Here is a 23526-nt window from a genome sequence, read left to right on the forward strand (position 1 = left end):
ATAGTGCAACATCAAGGCAACTTGGTAAATCGAAGATCGTTCTGCTTTAAGTATTAAGGTCATTGTAGTTATCAAACGGTTTGTATCATAATTTTGAAGTTATGCTATGTAATAACTTTATGGGGATCAAAATAAAATTAAAAAAAAAAAGCTTAAATAGAAAGCTCATAACAAGCGAAACTGTTTAAAGTTCTTATTGAAAATGCAAATCAATATTCTGTTTTCTAATTAATACGCATACTTTTAATAGACATTTAATTAATTAAGTTTAAATTTTTAATTAGATTACCGATATATTTCTCAAATATAATAATAAAATCAGTAATTACAAAGCAAAATCGACATTCCCAATTAATGAGGAGGCGAAGTACTGATCACCATCAAAAAATAAAATTAAATTAAACAAAAAAAAAGCACTTTCATTGAAATGCTAAAAAGGGAAAATCCCCAAAGATAGTACCCACCCACCCACACTCATTTGCAATAAAAAAGCATATTTTAGAATTCCTTATGGTCAAACCGGATGCATCCATCCATTCGTGTGAAACTCGACAATGGATAAACATCATTTAAAAGAGACCTTTGAAAAGATTAAAACTAACTGCATTGCACCACATATGAGAAATCCAAACCAGGGCAGCAGGTAATAACACGAAGGGGGCCGGACAGGGAGGGCATCATTGATGTGTGAACAGCTGTCACTAAATAATGTACCTACTGGTTTTTTTTGTTAAACTACCCACCATACAGTTAGCTATATAAGAATATTACTGGCAAATAAACACAGGCTGTTTGATGTTCAGTCCAACCGTTCGATTTTACAGAGAAAGAAGGATGGGTGAAGGTGCGCAAGTTACCTTTAAAATCTTCGGAATTTTTATTATCGCTGGTGGTAAGTAGATGATATTTTAGATGATATGTGATAATACCTGCCTTTAGTTTGATTTTGAACTTGTCTACTGTTTATGTTTGCATTTTTTAATGAACCTTTAAAAATGAAACGAATCTTCAAAACAGAATTAACCAACCAGGAAGAATTTCCAATCATATAGTCTTGCATAGATAAATATTTTTAACAATACGTAAACTGAATTTTTACCAATAATTTGATCTGACAGCACTTTTCTAACTTAGAAATATGAGGGGTCTGACTATGAGGGATTTATTTGACCAGCCTGGTAACATATGGAGTCAATACACTTTTTTCCATCGATGCTGCATTGCGTTGATTCCAGCTGCCAAGAAAGCTTTCTCTTGAGCCTCTAGGAATGCATACATTGCAGCAATGGCGTCACTGTTGACAGAAAAATGGATGCCATCGAGGTGCTTTATTCAAATTTGGAAATATGTGAAAGTCCGATAGTGCTAGATCTGAAACATATGGGAGAAGATTCAAGATTTCAAAGCTGTACTCATGCAGTGCAGCAATGACATCTTTGTTTTCACCTGAAAAGTTCTACGTAATATGTCCATATGACTGCGTATGAGAAAGCAATGGCTAAGAGAGCAAAGAATGGGGACACAAGGAATTCTTCATGCATGTGAATACAACAAAGAAGAAAGCTAATCAGATCGGACCCTTGTGCACTGGGTGTGGAAAATTCTTAGATAACCCAGTTGATATTGCGGATGAATTGGCTGGGTCATATGAAATTAGGGATGTCATAATTGCAGATGATTGCTTATTAGAAAGACTTTTGATATCCTGGAGTTGGTGGCATATATCCTACAGTTCTGAAGGAGAGCGCAAGGAAATGTATTGAACCATTGAGGTTAATTATGAGGACATCTTTGGACTCAGGGGAGATTCCTTTGGATTGGAGAAGTGCCAACGTATCGCCGACAGGCACCTCAGAGGTGACCTGATTGAGATTTATACGGCTCTGAGAGGGATTAGTAAAATGAATGAAGGTGGAAGTCTCACTGTTATAAAGAATTCCAGAAGTAGGGTACATAAATTCAAATTTCAGGTGGTTGAGGTTTAGATTAGATTGTCGGAAGTTTTCTTTTAGCTAGCAAGTCGTTGATTGTTGGAACAAGTTGCCCTCGCAGGTAGTTGAAGCTGACAGTTTGAATAAATTCAAAGGTCGACTCGATTTATATTTTCTCATCTAATTGGTATTTTTTTTTTTGCCAGTGCAGCAAAAGCTTGTGGCTTCCTTGCACTATATGGCTATTACTTAGTACAGAAAATTTTACCATACAGAGTTTGAGCGTCAAATTTTTCATGAAGATTTAGGAAAAAGGAAGGTCTGTGCAAAATATGTCACAGATTTTGCACAGCCTTACGGATGAGCAGAAGCAACAAAGAAACTGATCGAGACTTGTCAAGACAGTCCTAATTTCCTCGATTGTATTTGCACTGGGGATGAGTGTTAAGTGGCTTCCTTGCACTATTCTACAAAAAACGAGCCTAAAAAGGGCATTCTCCTAGTATCAACGCAAGAAATAATGCCAAAGAAATTCTTTGCAACGAATTTACTTGCTATTGTACTATTTTAAAACAGGCGGCTTCACGAAAAGACTAATTTGTCATTTGTTTAAAAGATGAGACTGCTATGACAGCCTCTTTCAGGAGTGACTGGTCCCTCATCAGTTGGTGGGTGGTCTTTATCGGTAACACGCAGAAAAAAAAAAAACAATTGTAAACATGTTGGTTGTCAACTGCCATACGATATACACATCAGAGCTATAATATAGTTATAAAGATTTCGAACAGATGACCAAAACCTCTTCGCAAGACCATCTATCTGAAAGTAGTGCAATACCTTTAGCAACTGATTAAAAGTGCAAAGTTTGTTCTGCAGCAGCGAGAAGTAAGACCGCTGCATTATCGATGAAGTTTAAATACTGCTGTGCGCAAAAATAGATTAAAGGGCAAGATAATTTCTGCAAGGCCATGTACCTTTAGCTATATTATAACTTTTAATTTCTCTTTTTTTGAGTGCTGTATCTTATCCAGTAAACTTCGTAACTTAGCACGAACTGCCCTTGCAAATTACAACTAGTCCTGGTTGTAATTTGCAAGTTTTCAAGAGCTGAGAACAACGAAGGATACAAAATGTACAAAACGTTATTGGGGTCATCGATGATGGCCCGATCAAGAATATTCCTTCCTCCTGTCGATACAAAACAGTCATCATGTTGATTCAGAATTTTACTCTCCACTTCGAGTTGCTAGTTAACGATTTCCAACAAGAAGTGGTAAATTTAAATCTCCTATAACGGCACCCTCAAGTGTGATTTTAAAGAGTGATTTTAATAATAATCTACATATTTAAATTTATTAGAATAATCTTAATCTTGATCTATTTGTACCATACAATGTTTTCTTTCTGCTTAAATCAGTAAAATTGGCAATGCCATTTGTTTAAAAATAGTGCAATATCAGAGCAACTCGTTGTGAGGGCAAAAAGTTGCGACAACATTTTTAAAATAGTGCCAAAAAATTGTAATGTCATGTGATGCTAAGCAATATTTGATAAAATAAAAAGTATATTAATAAATTAAAAGAATTTTAATTAAATTAAATACTAAACTTTTTTTTTATAAAGCAATTATGTATTAGAGAGAAATAATTTTCTTTTGAACACCGACTTCACAATGTAGCATGCTTTATAATTAAGCATGATCGGAAAAATGTTTTGCAAATGAGTATCATTAAAGCCAGAAACAATGGGACCGCGAGATACAGGTAATTAAGGAACCCTTTGATCTAAGCCGCATCTGGATGTATTTCAGGACAGTCTGGCGTTTGTGTCAAGAAAATAGAGCCAGTGTGGTGGATTTTAGGTAATGGGTGCCGTTTACTGAAATCAAAGAGTTGTATTGCAGGAGGGTGTGAAATAAACAAGGGAGGGTTTGGTTCGTTCACGAGGGAGTCGGTTGTGGTTTTTTTTTAGCAAATAGAAAAGAGTGAGAAATTAAGTTAAGTATTAGTTGAGAGTCCTGAAGGAGGAGTCCAAAACTTCTGAGGAAAATAGGTTTTAGAAGAGAGTGAGTTGCGAGTTCGAGTTCCGAAATCGTGGAAGCAAGAGGAAGAAGAAAAAAAAAGAGGTACTGAGGCGGAGAAGAGTTGAGGACATGGAGAGTTGCGAGTTCGAGGTGGAGTTCGGAAAAAGAGAGAGAAGGGTGAGAGATCTAAGATGAAGAAGTTAAAAAAAATAAGCTCATTCAACTATCACTTGAAACCTCAGAGAACAGGAAATAGATATCAGTTAAATGTTATATTATAAGATTAATAATTAAATATTAAGAAGACAAATGTATAAACGATCGCATTTGTCTTTAAGAATGCACGAAAAAAGGATGATATTTGCATGATTATCTTGTCCTTTTAATCTGTTTTACAGCCAGCAGGATACGCATAAATACAGGGATATTCATGTGGTATTGGGGGAAAGGCGCCTCCGGTGGTTTCCCGCATCTGCGCCATATGAACTCTGTGGAGACAAACAGTATCACTGTGAAAGCCAGAAAAATTTTTTGTGTTGTAAATGAAGTATTGTGCTGGGTTCTGTTGGGTATCCTGGCTTTTGGCCGCAGGGCCCTTGATGGGACCCCACGTTGCCCGCACACACCACTAGGAGGTAGCCAGGCTGCCCATAATTCTCTGGCTAGTCTCCTCCAGGTCACCTGAGCTTCCTGGAAAGAGACCAAGTAAAAAAAAAAAAGGTACAGGATGTACCGGAGAGGGTAAAGGAAAAGAGGTGTAGACAGAGCGACGGAGGATGTAAGGGAAGGCATCCTCCGCAGGTTGAGTGGGAATTCTCCCACCTAAGCGGAAGTGGAAGAAGAGGGCCCTCGAGAGGGTGGGAAGACAATCACGTATCAAGAGAGACACGGATGAAACAATGCAAGCGACCTGAGTGTCAAGTTCAGTAGCTAGAAGTGGTCACAATCTAGGTGAAGATGTTCACTATATGAGAAAGGGTGTTGATCAATGTGCATCAGTTCCAGGACGTTGTACCAGTGATCTTCTTCTGGTGAAGAGATCATGGGCGAAGGCAGAGAAAGCGTGGTACTGGTCTTCCTCATTCATCAGAAGATGTTCATTTCCTCGAGGCAAGGCATGTATTTTTGATTTGAGTAACGTTCGCAGGTCCTCGTAGAGCGGGCAAACATAGAATAGGTGATCCCAGTCTTCGTTTTCGCCACAAAGACAGTGAGGGTCATCCACGATGTTCATAGAGGCAAGTTTGTGATTTATGGATCCATGGCCTGTAATCAGGAAAGTGGTATATAACCCTGGGCTGTACCATGCTGGAGCTTTAGGGTAGATCTGGGCTATTTCAGGTAAGAATTTTTTAGTGATGGAACCTTTGGGGGTGGTATTCCATCTGTTTTGCCAGGCGTTAAGAAGGTAGACTGCAAGGCGCTTTTTTTCTTCTTTGATAGTGAAATGGGTTTGTAGTGAAATCCAGGATGGTAGTAGGGAGTCTCTTTGCGAGCCGGTAGTGCACGCCTTTGCGAATTATCTGCAGGTCGCATAAATACAATGGTTTTAATTCTGACCTCAGAAGAAACTTGCTTTTGCAACGAGTTTCCCTGGTATTGCACTACACTACTTTCAAACAGGCCTCGCCAAATGGTTAATTGTCCATTTGTCTAAAAGATAGCACTTAGTCCTGAAACAGGCTGTGAGAGCTGTTTCAGGCCTAATTGGTCCCTAGTCAGAAAGCGGGTGGTAAAGCTATCTGTTAAAAGTAGTGCAATACCAGGGCAACTCATTACAAAGGAAAATTTGTTCTACTACTAGAATTAATTAAATATTATCCAAGTTTAAATCTTGAAAAAAAAAAACAAATGAAAGGACAGAATAGTCGTTATAAATGTTTACAGATGTAAGTTGAGTTGTTTGTATTGAAATGTGCTTCTCCAAAAATGCTCAACCATTTCGGTGTACCTCTCTAAAACCGAAACATTTTAAAACCTACCACTTCTTAATCCTCAGGTTTCTGTATTTTAAAGAGTTTTTTCTAATAGGTATTAATGATGCAAATTAGTAACTTAATATATGGAATTAATGGTTCCATAAACGATCCGCGTATAAGGATACATAATCTCTATTAGGATCCGTGTATAAGGATGCACGCCCTCTGTGTTCGGATCTGTGTATAAGGATGTATAATATGTGTATTAGGATCCACATATAAGGAAGAATCTTTGTATAAGAACCACAAAATTTCTGACAAAACAATATTTAAAGATACACTTATTTAATAAGAGAGAGAAAGATTTTTTTGTTTCTATAGAGATCCGATATTAGTACTCGAATAATTACACTGGATATATTGACATACACAATAATAATAATGTTTTTAAGAATTATATAACAGCATTTCTTGTTTGCCATTAATATTTTTAAGAACTAATGTGTACAGTTCTTAAAAATATTAATAGTAGACAAAAATAGTAGGAGTTTTCTATATACTGTCATATAGTATCCCATACTTTTGCACTGTTAGTATACAAAATTTATGATTTTTTTCTAATATGTCTTAATTTTCCTCCACAGTTCTAAACCAAGTCTCAGCTAAAGGTAAGTCCTATTCTTAATAAATATAAATCATCTTTATCATTATACAAGACTTAACTTTCTGCATGTACTATGGCAACTGTCACTATAGCAACACTACTGTTACTATGGCAACACTTTTTATCTAAAAATACTCTTTCATTGCAAAATTATCAATGGTTTCTCATTAAGATTAAAATGTTTATTATTACTTAAATAATGAATCTGTCTATTTTTTTAAAAAAAATCATAGTTTGAAAGATCATGTGCACATGTATTTAGCAATTCTATTGGCCATCATCTGTCCAACATTTTGCAAGATTTATATAATTTTAAATGATAAGAAATGACGTCTTAAGTCAATTTTTATAAATTGATAGAAAATTCCATCGAGTTTCCTTTTGTGATCTTCACCTATTTTAATGGATTTTAAATCTTCTGCAACCCAAAGTTTTTCCATAGCCGATTTTTTTTTGGCACACCCTGTACATATTATACATTTATGCGTGTATCGTGGATTTTATAGTCATAATTGCGAAGCTGCGTGATTCCAAACCTCATTAAAGATAAATATGCACGTTAGAAAGGGTGGGATGTGTTTGTTCTACTTACGAAAACAAATAATTCTTCCAGGAAATTTGTCCGAATGTGACATTCCACCTCCAAAGACAAGATCTCTGTCACTTTTAAGTGTCTCCTACATGACGTAAGGACATAAATAAGCAAAGGGGAAATCAAACAAACGCTCGTTGACGTGTCCTAGTTGGAGCTAGTTGCATGCATCCCCCTATTCATGCAGTTTTACGCGTTTCTCGCCAAGTGGGTTTTAGAGCTGAGGAAATCTGCCCATTGCCTTGATAAATCACTCCCACGCCACAGTTCATTGTGTGCTCCGACCCTCTTTGTTCGCCGGGCAGTTGGATGCATTGACGATGATAATGTGACCGCCATCAGGATGTTTATTCACCTGTACGTCGTGTGCCGCATTTAGTCGGAGTACGTGTGGGGGAGGAAGGTGAGTGCGTGCGAATGGAGAATTGTGATGTGTTGACTCGCGTGGTTTTGCCCTGAGTGATGGAATTGTGGGATGCTTTTAAAATACAGACGTGACCAGAAAGGCGTAGTTCAATGGGACATTATACGCGTGCGGGCATTTTTTTTTTCTATTTTTAGCTATTTGTTCTCTATTTTTTTATCATTTCTTTTCCTTATTTTTTTAAAAATTTCTTTTCAGGTGTTTTGTTCATATAATTTCCTTACACGTTTAGATTTTTACTTTTCTCCTTTTATTTTTTTACTTTATTAATTAATCATGATCGTTTGATACGCTCATTTGTCACATCCTTTGATAGAACTCAGTAAAGACTGCAGAACTTAAGTTTATCCATACGTTTCCCCAATTCACAAAGGGGGATCAAAGGGTAATTATAGACCTTCTGTTCTGGGGAAAACAATGGGGTGATGCAGGAATATCTAGACAGGAGTGCAGCTATACTTCAGTCACAGCATGGATTCGTTAAGGAGCAATTTCATTGGATACTACACTACTCGACAAAATTAACAGCACACATAGAAAACTTGGTGTAACTCGTGCAGATGCTGAATATATGGCCATATGACACCAGTACAGCGTATGATTCCCTCCAACCGCTAAACAAGAATGACAGCGGTGAACCATGCTCTGTAAGAAGACTGTCTATAAGATTCTGCAGCAATAAATCTCATTCTTCCACCAGCGCAAACCTTAGCTCACCAAGTGACCGAGGAGTTGACTTTAGTGCGCAACGAGACGGCCAAGGGCGTCCTTACACACCTTCGATCGGATTTAAGTCTGATGATCGCGCTAGTCACTGCAGTCGTTGGATATCTTCATTTCAAGATATTCCTCCACCACTTGAACTCAATGTGCAGTAGCATTGTCGTGCATGAAAAGAAAATCTGGGCCCACCACACCCCTAAAACGTCGCATGTAGGATTCGAGAATCTGTTCTCGGTACCTCTGCGCAGTTACGGTACACTTATCAAAAACATGGAGGGGTGCCGCCGTTGATCATCATTCCGCCCCACACGAGAGCGCCTCGTCGATCGTAAGTATCCTTTTCTCTGATGTTCGAGGGATGGTACCGCAATTTCGTTGTCTCCAAATAAAGTAACATCTAGAATCTGTAAGCTAAAAACGGGACTTACTAGAGAACAGAACTGTACCCCATTTATCAGGGTTCCAGCAGATGGGCTGAGAAATGGCAGTTGAAGTTTAACATTGACAAATGCAAAGTACTGCATATGGTAGCAGTAATCCAAGATTAACGTACCAACTTTGTACGTACCTACGAGTACCTGCATACATTTTCTACTACCCTGAGCGTAGTGGTACTACGCTCAGGGTAGTAGAAAATGAAAAGGTCATGGGGGCAATTGTACAGTCAGATATGAAGTTCTTTGCGAGTTCAAACAGGCTGCCAGGTCAGCACACGAGGTTTTGTCAGTGATATACAGGAATTTTGCTAGCAGGGATAAGGAGGTGATTATTCCATTGTCTAAAGGCATTGGAACGAGTACAGAGAAGGGCAACGAGTCAACAAAGGGTAGTTTTCTTGAATTCAAGTTCCCTGAAATTCTTCCCGAGCAGGGGCGACCTCACATCAGTTGATGGTTGTGCAACACACGTGCAGATCAAGGATGAGCCGTCTATACTTTTTGTCATCAACGATTTTGCACAGGTCGCGTACCGGGAATGAGCTAGATGGAGCTTCTGATAAGGGAGGAACTGATCTTTAAAATGTAGCCTCGAAGTAAGAGCAAGAAGCTTGTGTGCTGGCGGATCTCACACGTTGGGAGATTCTTCCAGCGATCATTTTGATGGTGAAGATTAGTCTGTCTTCTTTCGTTCATTAAGGCTGCGAATCTGGTTAAAGTGCTTTGGCCATCGGTGTGTGAAGTTGTGGTGGGAGATGACGCTTCCAGATAGCCAGTATTCTGCGGCGTTCGATGGTTTAATTGTTGTGTCTGCGGCCGAGCCCCATAACTCTACCCTAAACAGTAAACCTACGAAATCAGAGGCATACCATCCTGACTGTATAACATCGACTGTAAAGTTCTCCGTCGGTCAGATGGTCTGGGGATGCATAACAAGCAAAGGGTTGGGGCGAATTAAGTTTATTAACGGAACGGTGAATGCAGAAACCTACACTGCTATCTTGGAGGAGTGCCTGAAACCCGTTATTAGGGATCACCACACAGACGTCCAAAACTGCATTTCCCAACAGGACTTAGCACCTTGCCACACGGGTAGAAGGATCCATTCGCATCATCATCATCTAGCCATTGACCAAAAGCTTGTCCAGGAATGGGCACAGTTCAGCTTACTGCAGGCAGATTTTCCTGACTCTGATTCCTCTCTCTCGCAGGAGGACTGGTTACCCAGGGCACACTTTTCTGAAATAGAAATAACTAGAGAGACCCTAATTGATATCATCAATAAACTACCCAACAAAGCCACTGTAGGTCCGGATGGTTTCCCATTCTTTATTATCAAAATTTGCAGCCCATATATAGTCGACCTTCTCCTTCACCTTTTCAGACAAATCCTGCAATCTGGAGTAGTTCCTTCAATTTGGAAAACTTACCATGTTAAGCCCATTCCAAAGATCAAGAAACCGAAAACTCCTAAAGACCTGCGACCAATCTCCATCAGTTGCTCTTTACTCAAAATTTTTGAAAAAGTAATTCAGCCAACAATTGCCCAGCATTGCTTTGCACACAGGCCCGAGTACCTGCATACCGTTCTACAAAGGAGATCGACAACTACCAATCTTCTTGATACTCTCTTCAGAATTCAGCGCACCCTTAACAACAAATCACAGATTGATATCATATTCCTCGACATAAAATCGGCTTATGACATAATACACCTCCCAGCTCTTTTTACCATTCTGAAACACTACTTCGGCCTGGCAGATACCTTACTTCGAATTTTGAAGTCTCTTTTACTTCCTAGACACCTGTCTGTGACCCACAAATGACTTTCAAGTAACTATTGACGTCTCAAGAGGCATCCCGCAAGGAAGCGTACTGTCAGCTATCCTGTTTGCAGCAGTTTTGGAGCCTTTCCTTGCTCAGAATCCGAACTTTGTCTCTTATGCCGACGATCTGAAGTTCTGCGTGAGCTAAGATCATAATCATCAGATTCATATCAACCAACAAGCTTCTAGGCAGATATTGAGCTTGGAAAGTTATCTTGCCACAATTGGGCTGCATCTGAGCCCTTCCAAATCAGCACAACTGACGATAACCAAGAAGAAAGTCAAAAATGATATCCAAATCTTTGTTAGTGGGGAACCGGTGTAAAAGGTGACCTCTCATACTGATCTTGGCCTCACCTGGGATGTTGGGCTCACATTTCAGCCTCACTTTGTCAGGATGAGGCAGAAGACGTACAGGGCTCTTTGGGCTGTGCATCAACCAGCGCTGCTTGTGCGGCACATCCTGAGGTGTATTACGCCGATTCCTCTCTATGCTTCAGAAATTTGGTCATCTGCCCCTGCCTCATACCTTCAGAAGTATCTCAGTTTAGAGTACTGGTTGCTTAGTACTTAGGATGAACAGGGTGGTAGGCCACCCCTGTGGCCTACCACCCTGTTCATCCACCACAACTATCTCCAGATCTATCCTACAGATCTATCTAGCCTACCACCACAACTATCTCCAGATCTATCCTACAAGCAAATGTGGGCACCACTTCCTGGAGACATATCATCATGACAAAAAATGTTCGCACACTTGCACGGCTTATAACGAGGCGAATTGATGCTCCATCGGTATCCACATTAATCTCTGGCCCTAGGAGGGCAAGAGGGGAGCACCCCGACTCCTGTCTCCCTCTACGTCTTACGCTGTCAAGCATTGATTCCCTGAGGAACATGTTTCCAGCCAATTGTCTTCGGATCTTCAATAAATTTAGGATCCACCCTGATAGGTTCTGTAATCCTCAAGAACTGCTACCAGATAATACATCTATGATACTCACCTGCTCCTGGACATGACTGACTGTATGTTTTTTTTTTAAACATGCCTATTTGTATATGATAAAGACTTTGTCTTCATGCAATCATATATTTTGTATATTTAATCCTGTAAAAGTCTCGGGTCGAGCATGCATGTACTCTTGTTTATTGTACATTGTGTTCCTCGCACCTTAGTCTGTAAATATTCACACCCTTCTGGCACAGAGCCGTCCCGGGGTGACCCAAGGTTTCTTGGGAAATAAACTGATTTTAATAATTAATAAAAAAAAATTGGTAAGTTTTATGCTATTTAGATTTAATGATGAGTTTGTCTTCTTGTCGCAGAAGGCTTAAAACATATTTACACCAATGTTTTCCCTCGTTTTTCTCCCTTAAGGTGCAGTCATACCTCAGAAATGTTGGCATTACAGTGTTGGACTGGCCCGGAAACAATCTAGATTTGAACCCTATTGAAAATTGCTGGTACGTAATGTCGTCTAAAATTGTTCAGAAGAAGCCAACAAGTAAGATTGAGCTGCAGGAGGCCATTTTAAGGGTGTGGTACCACGAAATTGAGCAACCGTATATCCAGAAGTTGATTAACTCTATGCCAGATCGTTGCAAGGCTGTAATTGCAGCTCGAGGAGGCACAACAAAATATTTAGGCCTTATTTTGCTGATTTACAGTACATAATACTATTACGTTTGTACACGTAAATGTAATAAAATGTATGTTTGGTTGTCATGATTGCCATTTGCATGATTTCTCATATTTCCATTAATTACGCATTTTACCCTTTAAGATATTTATGGTAATTAGGTAGTCTTTTTATTGGATTTCATTCACAGAAATATATATCCCATGTAACAAATGCATTTGGAACATTTCTGCAACCCACAATGCAGCGCAAAACACATTATGTGCAAAATTCACAAGTGATGAAAGTTTTTGTCCGCCACTATAGCTGTGAAAAGAATTCCAGACAGGATAACCCCTTGTGGCACGCCTGCTTGTATTTGCCTATAATATATACGTGCGCTTTCCTATTGACATTTTGATGGTTCTCTTCTGAAGAAGTGATTCAAAATGTAAATTATTATATTAGGGCCACCCGTAATCTCTTACATATACCCATATATGTATTATGACTATAAATTGCGTGTGTTCTCTGGTTGATTTGCCCGTTTTGCTAGAGGAAAAATCTTGCTATCTATGCCTAAAACCGGCTCACTGAGCCACGGAGTGATCTGAAGAAGGAATGTCAGAAAGAGCCCACAGAGAACACAAGTGTTATCAGTACTGTTTTCTCAAGCAGCTTCAGTAAACACGGGTCTAAAATGCTTGGCAGGGAGACTTGTAGGAGTGGCCTAACAGAATGCATATTCTACGTTGGAGGGAAAAATTCTCCTTTTAATATGGTATTTGAAATTGTTACTTTTATATGCTAAATATGAACTATTTTATTCTTTCTTTCTTTTCATTTTAAAGTATCGTATACGGGATTGTCAGTTTTTTCCTTTATTATTTATCTTAGTGAGATGCCAAAAACTACGTCAACCCAATAACGGAAAAATTACTGGACCATGTAGGAGGTTTGTAGGGGAGCAATGTAGCTTTGGCTGCCGTGCACCTTATGTGTTACGAGGAAGTAGCGTCCGAACCTGTCTGGAGGACGGGACATGGAGCGGAACACCCGTTTATTGCGGTAAGTTTACTTTTCGGAGTTCTGTTCACTTCGTAAAGAAACTTTCGAATTTCTAAATGAAAGGCCAAAGGTTATTTTATAATTTGACCTTAAATCTAACCATTGAAAATAAAAACTCTAACATAATTATACTCTGAAGCCCCGTTCTGTTTTTTTTTTTATGCAGAACTTTCCACGTGTAATAACTGTCAGAGTTCGTGTCCATCTCTTCCCGCACCCCTCAATGGAAGGACAGATGGTGCTTGCAGTCCAGGCTATCCCGGCGACTCCTGCAGGTTTTATTGCGCCAGTGGATACGTTCTTGTCGGCTCCTCACAAGTCACGTGTCTTGCGGATGGTCGCTGGACAGGTCAGCTACCCCAATGTCAACGTAAGTAATTGGAATGGAAAATAGCAGTTTAACCGCCATTTTCCTCGCCCCCTAACTGTACTTCGATCATTTTCTTTCAGTACTGAATTTGTGCTCCTCTTCAAATTAAATACAAACTCTAATTTTAACGAATTGGTTTTATATCAATAATCTTTAGTATACGAAATGGTTTGGGTGTATATGTATAAAAAAGTGCTTTGTTGGAAGGAAATCCGAAGTCTTTTCATCAGGAGAAATTTCCTGTGACAACCAAATGTCATTTACCATGTTTCGAAAAAATTAGGAATAATTAAATCGTGCAAATAAGGAATAATTAAAATATTTGTTGCGAGGCAGACCTGACAAAAGTAGCTCGTGTTGTGCTGCCATCTGGTGTTCAGAAATGGCGAAACTCTTAAAATGGTGACTGAGACGACTCGAATTAGAATATTCGGTGTAATATGACAGGTTACTACTGGGTAAGTTTTCCTTTTTATTTTTGGGACTTAAAGAACAAATACAAATGGCTATCTTACAACCGGAAATGCGTCACACCCAAACTTCCTGTTTATCTTCAAAATAGAGCCTCTGATTATTAAATTGTATTTAATTTGTAGGTGCCATATGTAGTGATATAGTCTCCATTTCTGACGGGTCTATCGCCAGCACGTGCACCCTGAATCACGGAGTGAAGGTATGCCAGTTTTCGTGCGAAGAGGGTTATCGTCTAAGAGGGAGTTCGGTACTGACGTGTACAGGGACCAATGGATGGATTGGGGAGTTGCCGGTCTGTGAAAGTGAGTAAGAGAAAGTGATTGTATTGGTCAATTTAAGTGTATAATTTGCTAGCACGAAGAGAGATTAATTTATATAATCTGTCTCTCCAGGCATCACTTGCCCAAGCATAAATCTCCCGGATGGGTCCGTTGTCAGTGACGAATGCATTTCACGCAGATATGGAGAAACGTGTGTCATAAGTTGTATAGATGGATATCGCCTGATTGGATCGGGTAGAGTCACTTGTCAAGAAAACGGAATGTGGACTGCAGCGCCACCTGTATGTCAGAGTAAGTATTTATTTAACGTGAACCCATTTAAAAATTTTAAACAAAGCGTTCCTTTTTTATTTATTTTAAAAAATATTTTCGTAGGTATTACGTGTGTTAACATCACTACTCCACGAGGTGGCGGTTTAAGCGGCCAGTGTCGACCAGGATTGTATGGAAAAGGTTGCCAGATATATTGCAAAAAGGGCTATCTTATCACTGGTCCATCACAGCTAATCTGTCAAGAGAATGGGGTGTGGTCTTCATCTCGTCCCAGTTGCCAACGTACGTGATGCTGATCCTTAGATTTTTCTGTACAGTTTGTTATTTCAGATCTTAAGTAATTAGAATAATTCCATTGAAACTTCTATTTTAACAATTCAGGAATTAAATGTCCAAGTATTAGCACGCCTCCTGGTGGTCGTTTGGAAGGGGATTGTAGTCCTGGCACCTATAAGTCAACTTGTCGTGTTATCTGTGGAGATGGTTTCTCTCCGAGTCAGAACCAAGATCTGATATGTTTAGAGAATGGAAATTGGTCTTCTCCCATTCCAAAATGTGTCAGTAAGTAACTCTACCAACTACGACCCTCAAACTATGATTTTCAGTAAACAAAAATCCACATAAGTGCTGCCATCTATCGTTATTATTTTATACTAGTGGGTTCACCTATTTTAAATCAGCACGTGATATAACCACATACAAATTAGATTTCTTATAAATCTTTATTTTATTACCTTCAAGGGAATATGTGCGCTAACTTAGCTGCTCCGGAAGGTGGTGTCCTCTCTGGTTCCTGCTCTCCAGGCGTCTTTGGCAGCTCGTGTACACTCAGCTGTAACAGTGGGTTCAAACTGATTGGAAGTCCCACCGTTAACTGCACACAAAATGGATTATGGTATCCAGCGCCACCTACATGTCAAAGTAAGAACTAAGTATAAATATAAATGTCATACAGTATTTATATGGAGAAATATTCTTGTTTGTAATTTTTGTGTATCCCTTAAGTACAGAACATCATCGTTTTCCACAGGAATTTTATGCGCTTCTATTCAATCGCCAGCTGGTGGAAAGCAAGTTGGTTCATGTACTCCTGGTTATTTTGGACAGACTTGTACGCTCGTATGCAATCCCGGCTACAGACTCCAAGGAGCAGCCACTATCCAATGTTTGGAAACTGGTACTTGGTCTGCAGCAGCTCCAGGTTGTATTAGTGAGTAAAATATCCTTGTTTAGGCTATGTAAAGGTTCATATTACTGTAAAAAAATGTATCTTTTATTTTATAATATTTGTAGGGGTTTAGATACTCGCTAGATGGCAACACTGACTGGTTGAAATTAGGTTTCAGTGGACTGAAATAAGTTTACAATACTGGAAACGAACACACCAGTGGAATTAATTATAAATATAAACCAAACTTAATAATTTAAATTTTATCAATGTTTAATTTAATTATTATAAGGTTTAAAAAAATCAGAAAAGTAATTTAAAAATTCCGAAGTGATATTAGCAAACGTCATACAGCTTTTGTATTGTGCTGCCATCTACTGACGATAAACAAAACTGAAATGTTTAATTGTGGGATATAAATGTTTAATAGACGAATTATTTATCAATAACTTCATTAAAATTTTAATAAAGTAATTAATATAATTTCAAGGCAGTGGTATGCGCTAGTAATATTTTTCTGTATGACTGCAGAATAAGGTTAACATATCTAATGAATCAAATTTTAATAATTATTGTATTTTTATATATTTCAAGGAGTCACATGTTCTGCGGTCCAAATATCCGAAGGAGGAAATGTATCGGGAGTTTGTAATCCAGGGGTGTATGGAGAGTCCTGTCACGCTTCTTGTAATCAAGGATATCGCTTAACAGGGTCTAGAACACTCACGTGTCGAGAGAATGGCACGTGGTCTGGATCCCTTCCGAGCTGCAGTAGTAAGTGCATAAAATTATTACATTAATAATAAACTGTCTCAAAAGCGGCTAAAAGTTAAACTTTAATTAATGGGTTAGATTATACTTCTATGCAATCTAACTTTCTTTTCTTGTGTTCCCGATATCGATTTATTTTAGGACTTATGTGTCCAAGTATGAGAATCACAGAGGGGACCATTATGGCAGGGTATTGTGCCGGTGCAATGTACGGTCAGGAGTGTCACGTGACCTGCAGTCAAGGATACCAGCTGATCGGATCTTCGGTGATTACTTGCCAACAAAGTGGTTTGTGGTCAGGGACATCACCGAGATGTGAAGGTAATGTTTTGATTTGCTCTTTTTGTCTACTGCTCACAATCGTGCAGTATCTAATTACCTTTATACATTTAAAGTAACACCCTGCAGTGATCTTAACAATAAAAACAGTTTTAAAATGTTCATCGTATTGCTCGTATAATTTTCTTTAATTGTTCAGTATTTGTAAATATGTTTTGACTGTTGTGTTTGTAAATCTGTTTTGAATGTTTTGTATTTGTCCAATACACATTAAATCTGTGGCTGATGTTCATTTGCTGTTCTGTGTGAGTATTTATAAATGTTTGTATATGTCTAAATTTTAAAGCACTTTAAAGTTTGTGAATCTATTATAAGTGTTTAAAGGTAATAAATGTTCAGTAATCAGTGGTTTTAAATCTATTTTAAGTGTTTAATGTTTGTGGTTTATTTATTTTTCTTTAAGTGTCAATTTTATAATTTCTATAACACAATCCGGTGTATTCTTCTTCTCTCAAAATATTATTTTGCCCTGTCTCTCCAGTACTCTTTTATAACAGGCTGAGTTCAAAGAATATTTCCAATATTACCCAACAGATGGCAGCACTCTCACACCTTATTCCATCACTATAAAAATGTGTATTAAAATCTGACATACGTCAAATTTCTGTATTTAGAATTATAAATGTTCAGGGGGATTTAAAACATAAATGATTAATCATTAGTACAAGATGATTTATACGCAAAGATGTAGGAAAATTAGCACAAATTCAGTAATGAAGGAAAGATGAAATGTTTGTTTTTATTAAGTGTTTGGAAAGCAAACACTGTTTACCAAACTGGTGATAAAATATTGCTGTTTTATTTATTTATGTTTCTGTTAAAATAAAACTTCCTTTTCAAAAAAGTGCATAATAATTTGTTATTTTATTACATGAATTCCTATATAAAACTTACAATTAACAGCTTAATGGATGCATTTATGTTTAAAAGGCTATTTTAAGTGTTCAATAAATGTTAAGTTGAATTTAATTGACACTTAAGACAACTTGTCCTTTAAGTGTACACAATTGTCAAATTACTTTCAGTGTACAATGTTTGTAAAGTATTTTAAGTGTTCAATGTTCGTAAATTTTGTTATGTGGAGTGTTTAAATGTTAAATGTATGTAAAGCATTTTTAATGTTCGATGTTTGTTACTTTTCTTTGAGTGTTCAGTATTCGTAGCTTGCTTTAAGTGTTAAATTCTTGTTAATTATCGTCTAATTTGCAAATGTTTTCTTAAGTGTTTATAAGTAGTCAGTGTAAGGACACCCTTTTAAAATACTTTCGAAACACTTCCTTTAATACTATCAACTTCTTTAATTTTTAATATTTTAATGTATTTTTTAAAAATTAAGGATCCACACATTAAAAATTTAAGGACACTTCCTTTTAAAATATTTTTAAATAATACCAAATTCTTAAATTTTTCATATTTTAAAAGGCAGATCGTTAAAATATTAAAGTACATTTCCTTTTAAAAATTTTCATTTTAAATATTATCAAATTCTTTAATAATTTTTTAAAAAAAATTAAGGATCTGTCTTTTAAAATAGGTTAAAATTTTAACTTCCTTTTAAAACTACCAAATTCTTTAATATTTTAAGAATCTGTCCTTCAAATTACGTTAAAAACTTTTAAGGACACTTCATTTTAAAATATTACCATCTGAATTTTAAATATGCCAACCGGTAAGGGCTATATAAGTAAAAATTTCTTTTAGGTATTTCTGTTGCCACTTGTCCTGCTTTGATAGCTCCACCAAATGGGGTCCAATCTGGTCAATGTTCCCCCGGAGTGCCCGGAAACCGATGCAACATCACCTGTTCCCAAGGATACAGACTGGTCGGATCACCCAGCCTGTTGTGCACAAATAATGGACAGTGGAGTGGACAGCTTCCACAATGTCAAAGTAAGTTTCTTCTTCTAATTTCTATTTTACATACAACAGTGTTCCTTACGATGTGGATGAAGTCATGCTGAAATAGGGTTGCTTATGAGAAGGATTGGTGTGGGTGGCTTTCTTCTAAGAGAGACGCAAGTTGAGAATGAATATAATTAAACTTCGATAGCCAATGCAGATATACTTACTACTCTCTGAAATTGTACCTTGTAATTGAAATCATAACTTACTTTTACTTTGTTCATTCCTGACTCACTTTGTTCTGTTCCAGGCGGTGGATGCCCATCGATCATCAATCCTACCAACAGTTTAACATCTGGTAGCTGTAATCCTGGGGCCATTGGGAACAGGTGCAATTTTATGTGTCTTCCTGGCTATACATTAATTGGTTCAAGTTCGATATTGTGTCAGCAAGATGGGTCATGGTCTGGAAGCCCTCCTTTCTGTCAAGGTTAGTAAATCAGATGGTACAAAAAACAGAAGAGACTTTCTAATGTTCTATGGGACTTTCTTATGGATTCATTTAAACACGCAATAAGCTATCTTCGATATCATTGTCTTTCTCGCTTGTCGTTTTAGGATCTCCCTCCTCTTCTACCTGTCCGTCTCTGACCCCTCCAGATCACGGTGTGATCCGTGGAATTTGTTCACCTGGACGCATAGGTGGCATCTGTGTATTCAGCTGCTCGGGGGACTACGAATTAGTGGGAGACAGAACTTTAATTTGTGAAGAAACTGGAAGATGGTCTTCTGCAGCACCAAGATGCGTGTGTGAGTGAAGAAGGAATGCTTCTTACTATCTATATAACCCGAAATTGCTAGTAACATAACGTCAGTCGAGTTGCTCCATCTATGAATGAATCTGAGAACAAATTTTTTAAAAAATATTTTTTTTTCGTATGGATTAATTTCCACATATTTTCTCTTGTAGACTCTACTGAATGTCCTTATCTGAATCCACCCCAGAATGGCAGACTCACTGAGTGCAACACCAGGGTAGGAGGCAAATGTGTGACTGTCTGTAACAATGGCTATGCTCTATCAGGATCGCAGGTGAGGACATGCAATCGAGCAGGATTATGGACAGGAGTATCTCCAAATTGTTTAAGGAAAAAGACCACAACAACAACAACATATCAGACTTATTACCGCATAGTTCCTGTTTGGACTTTACTTCTGGGTTGATGATTCTGTTTCTATAGTAACAGTCTTTGACTGGACACAGACTGATAGTGAATTTCAAAATGAACATCCTTGGCTTCAGAATTCTTGGTGATCTCCTTCGTTATGTATTTAATAAAATAATCAGAAACCGTGACAATCTGCAATTGATCTCCTTTCGTTTTTATAAGTTTAATCAACATCAAGTATTATATAAACAGAGCGGATTTTTTACTATTAATTTTAAATGTACGACCATTTATGGATGATGCAAAAATGGGCCTAAGGAAGAACCTTATGGGACCTCAAGTTTCACCCATAAGGGATTTGGATATGCAAATTAGTGGTTATAAAATGTTTAAATAAAACAGAACTTTTTATTTCTAAGCTAAGGATAGAGGGCATCTGGTTATGTTTCGTTTCTTATGTAATGCTGATGTGTGGAATAGTCTCAGCAGTAAATGGCAGGACAGTCCTGAAGCTGAGGTAGCCAGAGCCTTAAACTTCTTGAGGATTAATTTCAAGGATATGGCAATAAGATCAAAAGTCAGAACGGGTATTTCAATGAAATAGTTAAAGTCGACCCTGAATTCATTCTCAAGGACGCGAATGCTCTTCAACATTACTTAACTGATTGACCGAACAAGTCTCTGGACCTGAATCTGATCAATGAATTTTCTCTTATTCAAAAAAATCTATAATTATTGATAATTTGCAATATTAATAAATCTAAATAATATTATAAACAAAATCGATCTGCACACATCACCTATTGAATAGGATTTCTAACACAACTTCGAACTATAAATTCATTTCATAAAAAAATATTTAAAATGAATATATAAGTTATAGTAAATAAAATTTTCCTTTTACAAGAAATTACATTTAATTTTTAACAAGCACCAAATGTAAATACAATACACCTTATAAAGTCAAATAACATTTTGTACTTAATAATATCAGGACGGATATGACGTATTATAGGTTTCAACTACGTAATAAGACGTCACATTACATCAATAAAGCATAAGTAGGTTCCATCAAATTATGTAGGTTTCAACACGTCATATCCATATCATGACGTGTTACTAAGTTTAAACTACGTCACATGCCATGATACTGTTTATGGCATTCTCTATGCTGCTTTACTTAAGCGATTAATAAATCATAATTATAATAGTTGTTTAATTTAAAAACTATGGAGTTGATTTTGCTTTAGGTCTCTTTCGTGGACTTGATTTGCTGTTATTAAGATCAAATCCAGATCACAACTTAATACTGTATATAAATATGTCCAATGTATAGTTTGCTATTTCATCAGTTCATTCAGAACACGGGTTCGAACTAGTCATTAACAGCTTTCGAAAGCATCCATTCTGTCATCATTAGTTTTAATTAAGCATCCTTTCTGTCTGACAGTGTGTTCTTGCAAGGAGCAAATGGCTGGAGATTGCCACCAGGACGTATGTTAATCTCGCCAACTTGGTGACTTGCCACATTCGGCATCACGCTAATAGCGTAGATCGAAGACCATTAGGGAGAACAAATCGTCCGCAGGCTGATTGGGCTGTCTACACCGCGGGTCGAACGGGACATCTAATGAACAAGGGGGGAAGGTGGTTGGGAGGGAACAAAATGCGGAAATGAATTCACCGATTTAATTAGACCAGCTGGTCGTGTACCGAGGCGTCTACGTGGAATGTGGTGTCCGAGGTCTTCTAAGGTGATTCTCATCTGCTCAAAAGGGGTTGTTTGAATACGACAGGATCGGTCAAGGGACTACGGAAGACGTACGAATTTTCTACCATCTACCGAGTGATTATCGCCCTCCGAAGGCATATCTATTAATTTAAACCAAGGTATTAATAGCTGGAATTTGAGTACACTCTTGTGTATTAAAAATAAAGGTACCATTATTTATTTTCATTTTTTTTAAATCTATTTGATAAAGAAAAAGCTTAATATAATTTTAATATTATGTAAAAATACTATAAATTATTTTAAGATATTATTAGTTTCACCAATTCAAAGATAGAGCTTAACATGGGTGGTCAAAAATTATGAGAACAGGATACATAAAAATATTAATAATTTACAGAATAGGTTATTTTTTTATGAAATCCCAAGCACAGGGGTATTAGAACCTGTGGTACTTTGTACTGTGCATGAGTTGAAGGTTGAGAAGGTGAAAGAAGATACTTGTGGACATTAGACTTGAATTTCTGTAGATTGTTCTACAAAACGGAAGCTGAAGAGTTGGGTCTATGAGTTTGAAGTTGGGCAATAAAAGGATGTTGACCGGTTGCAGCACGTTTTCGGACTGGTTTGGCAAGAGAGAGCTGGAATTATAGAAGCCAATTCAGAAGAACAGTGTTCATGGAAGTATCTGTAGAAAAGCATGCATCAGAAAGAGAACATCTATGAGACAGAGAGTGGGCAGACTCTGTTAGGCGAGTTCTTAATTAACCTAACTGCCCTCTTTAGATGGAGTTTAAAAGCATGACAGAGGTTATATGGCGCTGCCCAAGATGTGGGAACAATATTCCATGGTAGGACAGATTTGCGATTTGTACAGAGTGAACAGCTGTTTGGAAGAAACGTAACGCTGAGAGTGAAAAAGGAAACCCAGTTTTTTAGATGCAGAGGAAGCAATATTTGTAATGTACTTATGCCAAGAGAGATTAGAAGTCAGGGTGATCCCCAATAGAGATATATCAACTTGCCTAGAAATCGGAGTGTCACCAAAGATAAGTATAGGAGCAGAAGAATCCTTTTTGCCAGATATGAGACAAGACTGAGTTTTAGAAGGATTGAAATGAATTAAGTTATCTTTGCCCCATTGAAGAATTACCTTGAGATCAGAATTTAAGCAATTGGTAGTTGATATTCGAGAAATTAAAGCTGTTTCTGCAGGGCAAGGTTTCTCAAACGAGCGTGGAAAGCAATATGCTATTATCAGCAAAACTATGGATAGTATTTCCGGTCAATGGAAGAAGGTGATTAATATACATGAGGAAAAGAGTGGAAGAAAGAACTGAACCTTGGGGAACACATGCATTACTGGAGAAGTTAGAAGACAGAGCCATCTCTCATCACTGCAGTGAGCGGTCATGGAGAAAACTGAATACTCAATTACAAAAAAACAGTTGGCAAACCATAAGATGGAAGCTTATTTAGAAGACCTTTATGCCAAACACGATCAAAAGTCTTTGAAATGTCAAGAGCAACTGCTTGAGTTTCACCAAACTTTTCCATTGAATTTGTCAATAGATGGGCAATATACGCTTATATATCACAAGTGGATCGACACTGACGGAATCCATACTGGCGATCATTAATCAGGTGGAAGGTTTCTAGATAGTTTAAGAGGAGTTGGTGGTTAATTGATTTCTCCATTACTTTAGAAAAAGTAGAAGTCCAATGGGACGACAATTGGATGGAAGGAATTTGTCAACCTTTTTAGGAACTGGCTGGATATGAGCAAATTTCCAAGCAGAAGGGAAAACATCCTTGGAAAAGGAAACACAGAACAGGAGTAAGTTCAGGAGCACAGATTTTAGGAAGAAGTAGAGAAATACCATT

At 37.6% G+C, this 23526-nt stretch overlaps 1 protein-coding gene across 1 annotated transcript; it reads left to right on the forward strand.

Annotated features, from left to right (window-relative positions):
• The first annotated feature begins 787 nt into the window (after nucleotides 1-787).
• LOC150085377 (P-selectin-like) lies at nucleotides 788-19978 on the forward strand. The gene is made up of 16 exons (XM_090374546.1): nucleotides 788-892; nucleotides 6518-6541; nucleotides 13056-13226; nucleotides 13393-13596; nucleotides 14193-14372; nucleotides 14463-14642; nucleotides 14727-14906; nucleotides 15006-15185; nucleotides 15366-15545; nucleotides 15685-15834; nucleotides 16387-16566; nucleotides 16705-16884; nucleotides 18604-18792; nucleotides 19055-19234; nucleotides 19363-19554; nucleotides 19715-19978. Exons 1-16 carry the CDS (start codon nucleotides 796-798, stop codon nucleotides 19966-19968), a joined length of 2721 nt encoding a protein of 906 aa, XP_090230672.1. The 5' UTR covers nucleotides 788-795; the 3' UTR covers nucleotides 19969-19978.
• Nucleotides 19979-23526: the final 3548 nt, after the last annotated feature.

The sequence above is a fragment of the Mastigoproctus giganteus genome, chromosome 5, assembly GCF_048544385.1.
Source record: "Mastigoproctus giganteus isolate SK-2022 chromosome 5, ASM4854438v1, whole genome shotgun sequence".
Classification (NCBI taxonomy): domain Eukaryota; kingdom Metazoa; phylum Arthropoda; class Arachnida; order Uropygi; family Thelyphonidae; genus Mastigoproctus; species Mastigoproctus giganteus.

Excerpts from the sequence above, each read along its gene's own strand:
- LOC150085377 (XM_090374546.1), top strand. The coding sequence starts at position 796 with ATGTTCAGTCCAACCGTTCGATTTTACAGAGAAAGAAGGATGGGTGAA. Across the intron at positions 893-6,517 it reads AATTTTTATTATCGCTGGTG|TTCTAAACCAAGTCTCAGCT; the intron begins GTAAGTAGATGA and ends TTTCCTCCACAG. Across the intron at positions 6,542-13,055 it reads AAACCAAGTCTCAGCTAAAG|TGAGATGCCAAAAACTACGT; the intron begins GTAAGTCCTATT and ends TATTTATCTTAG.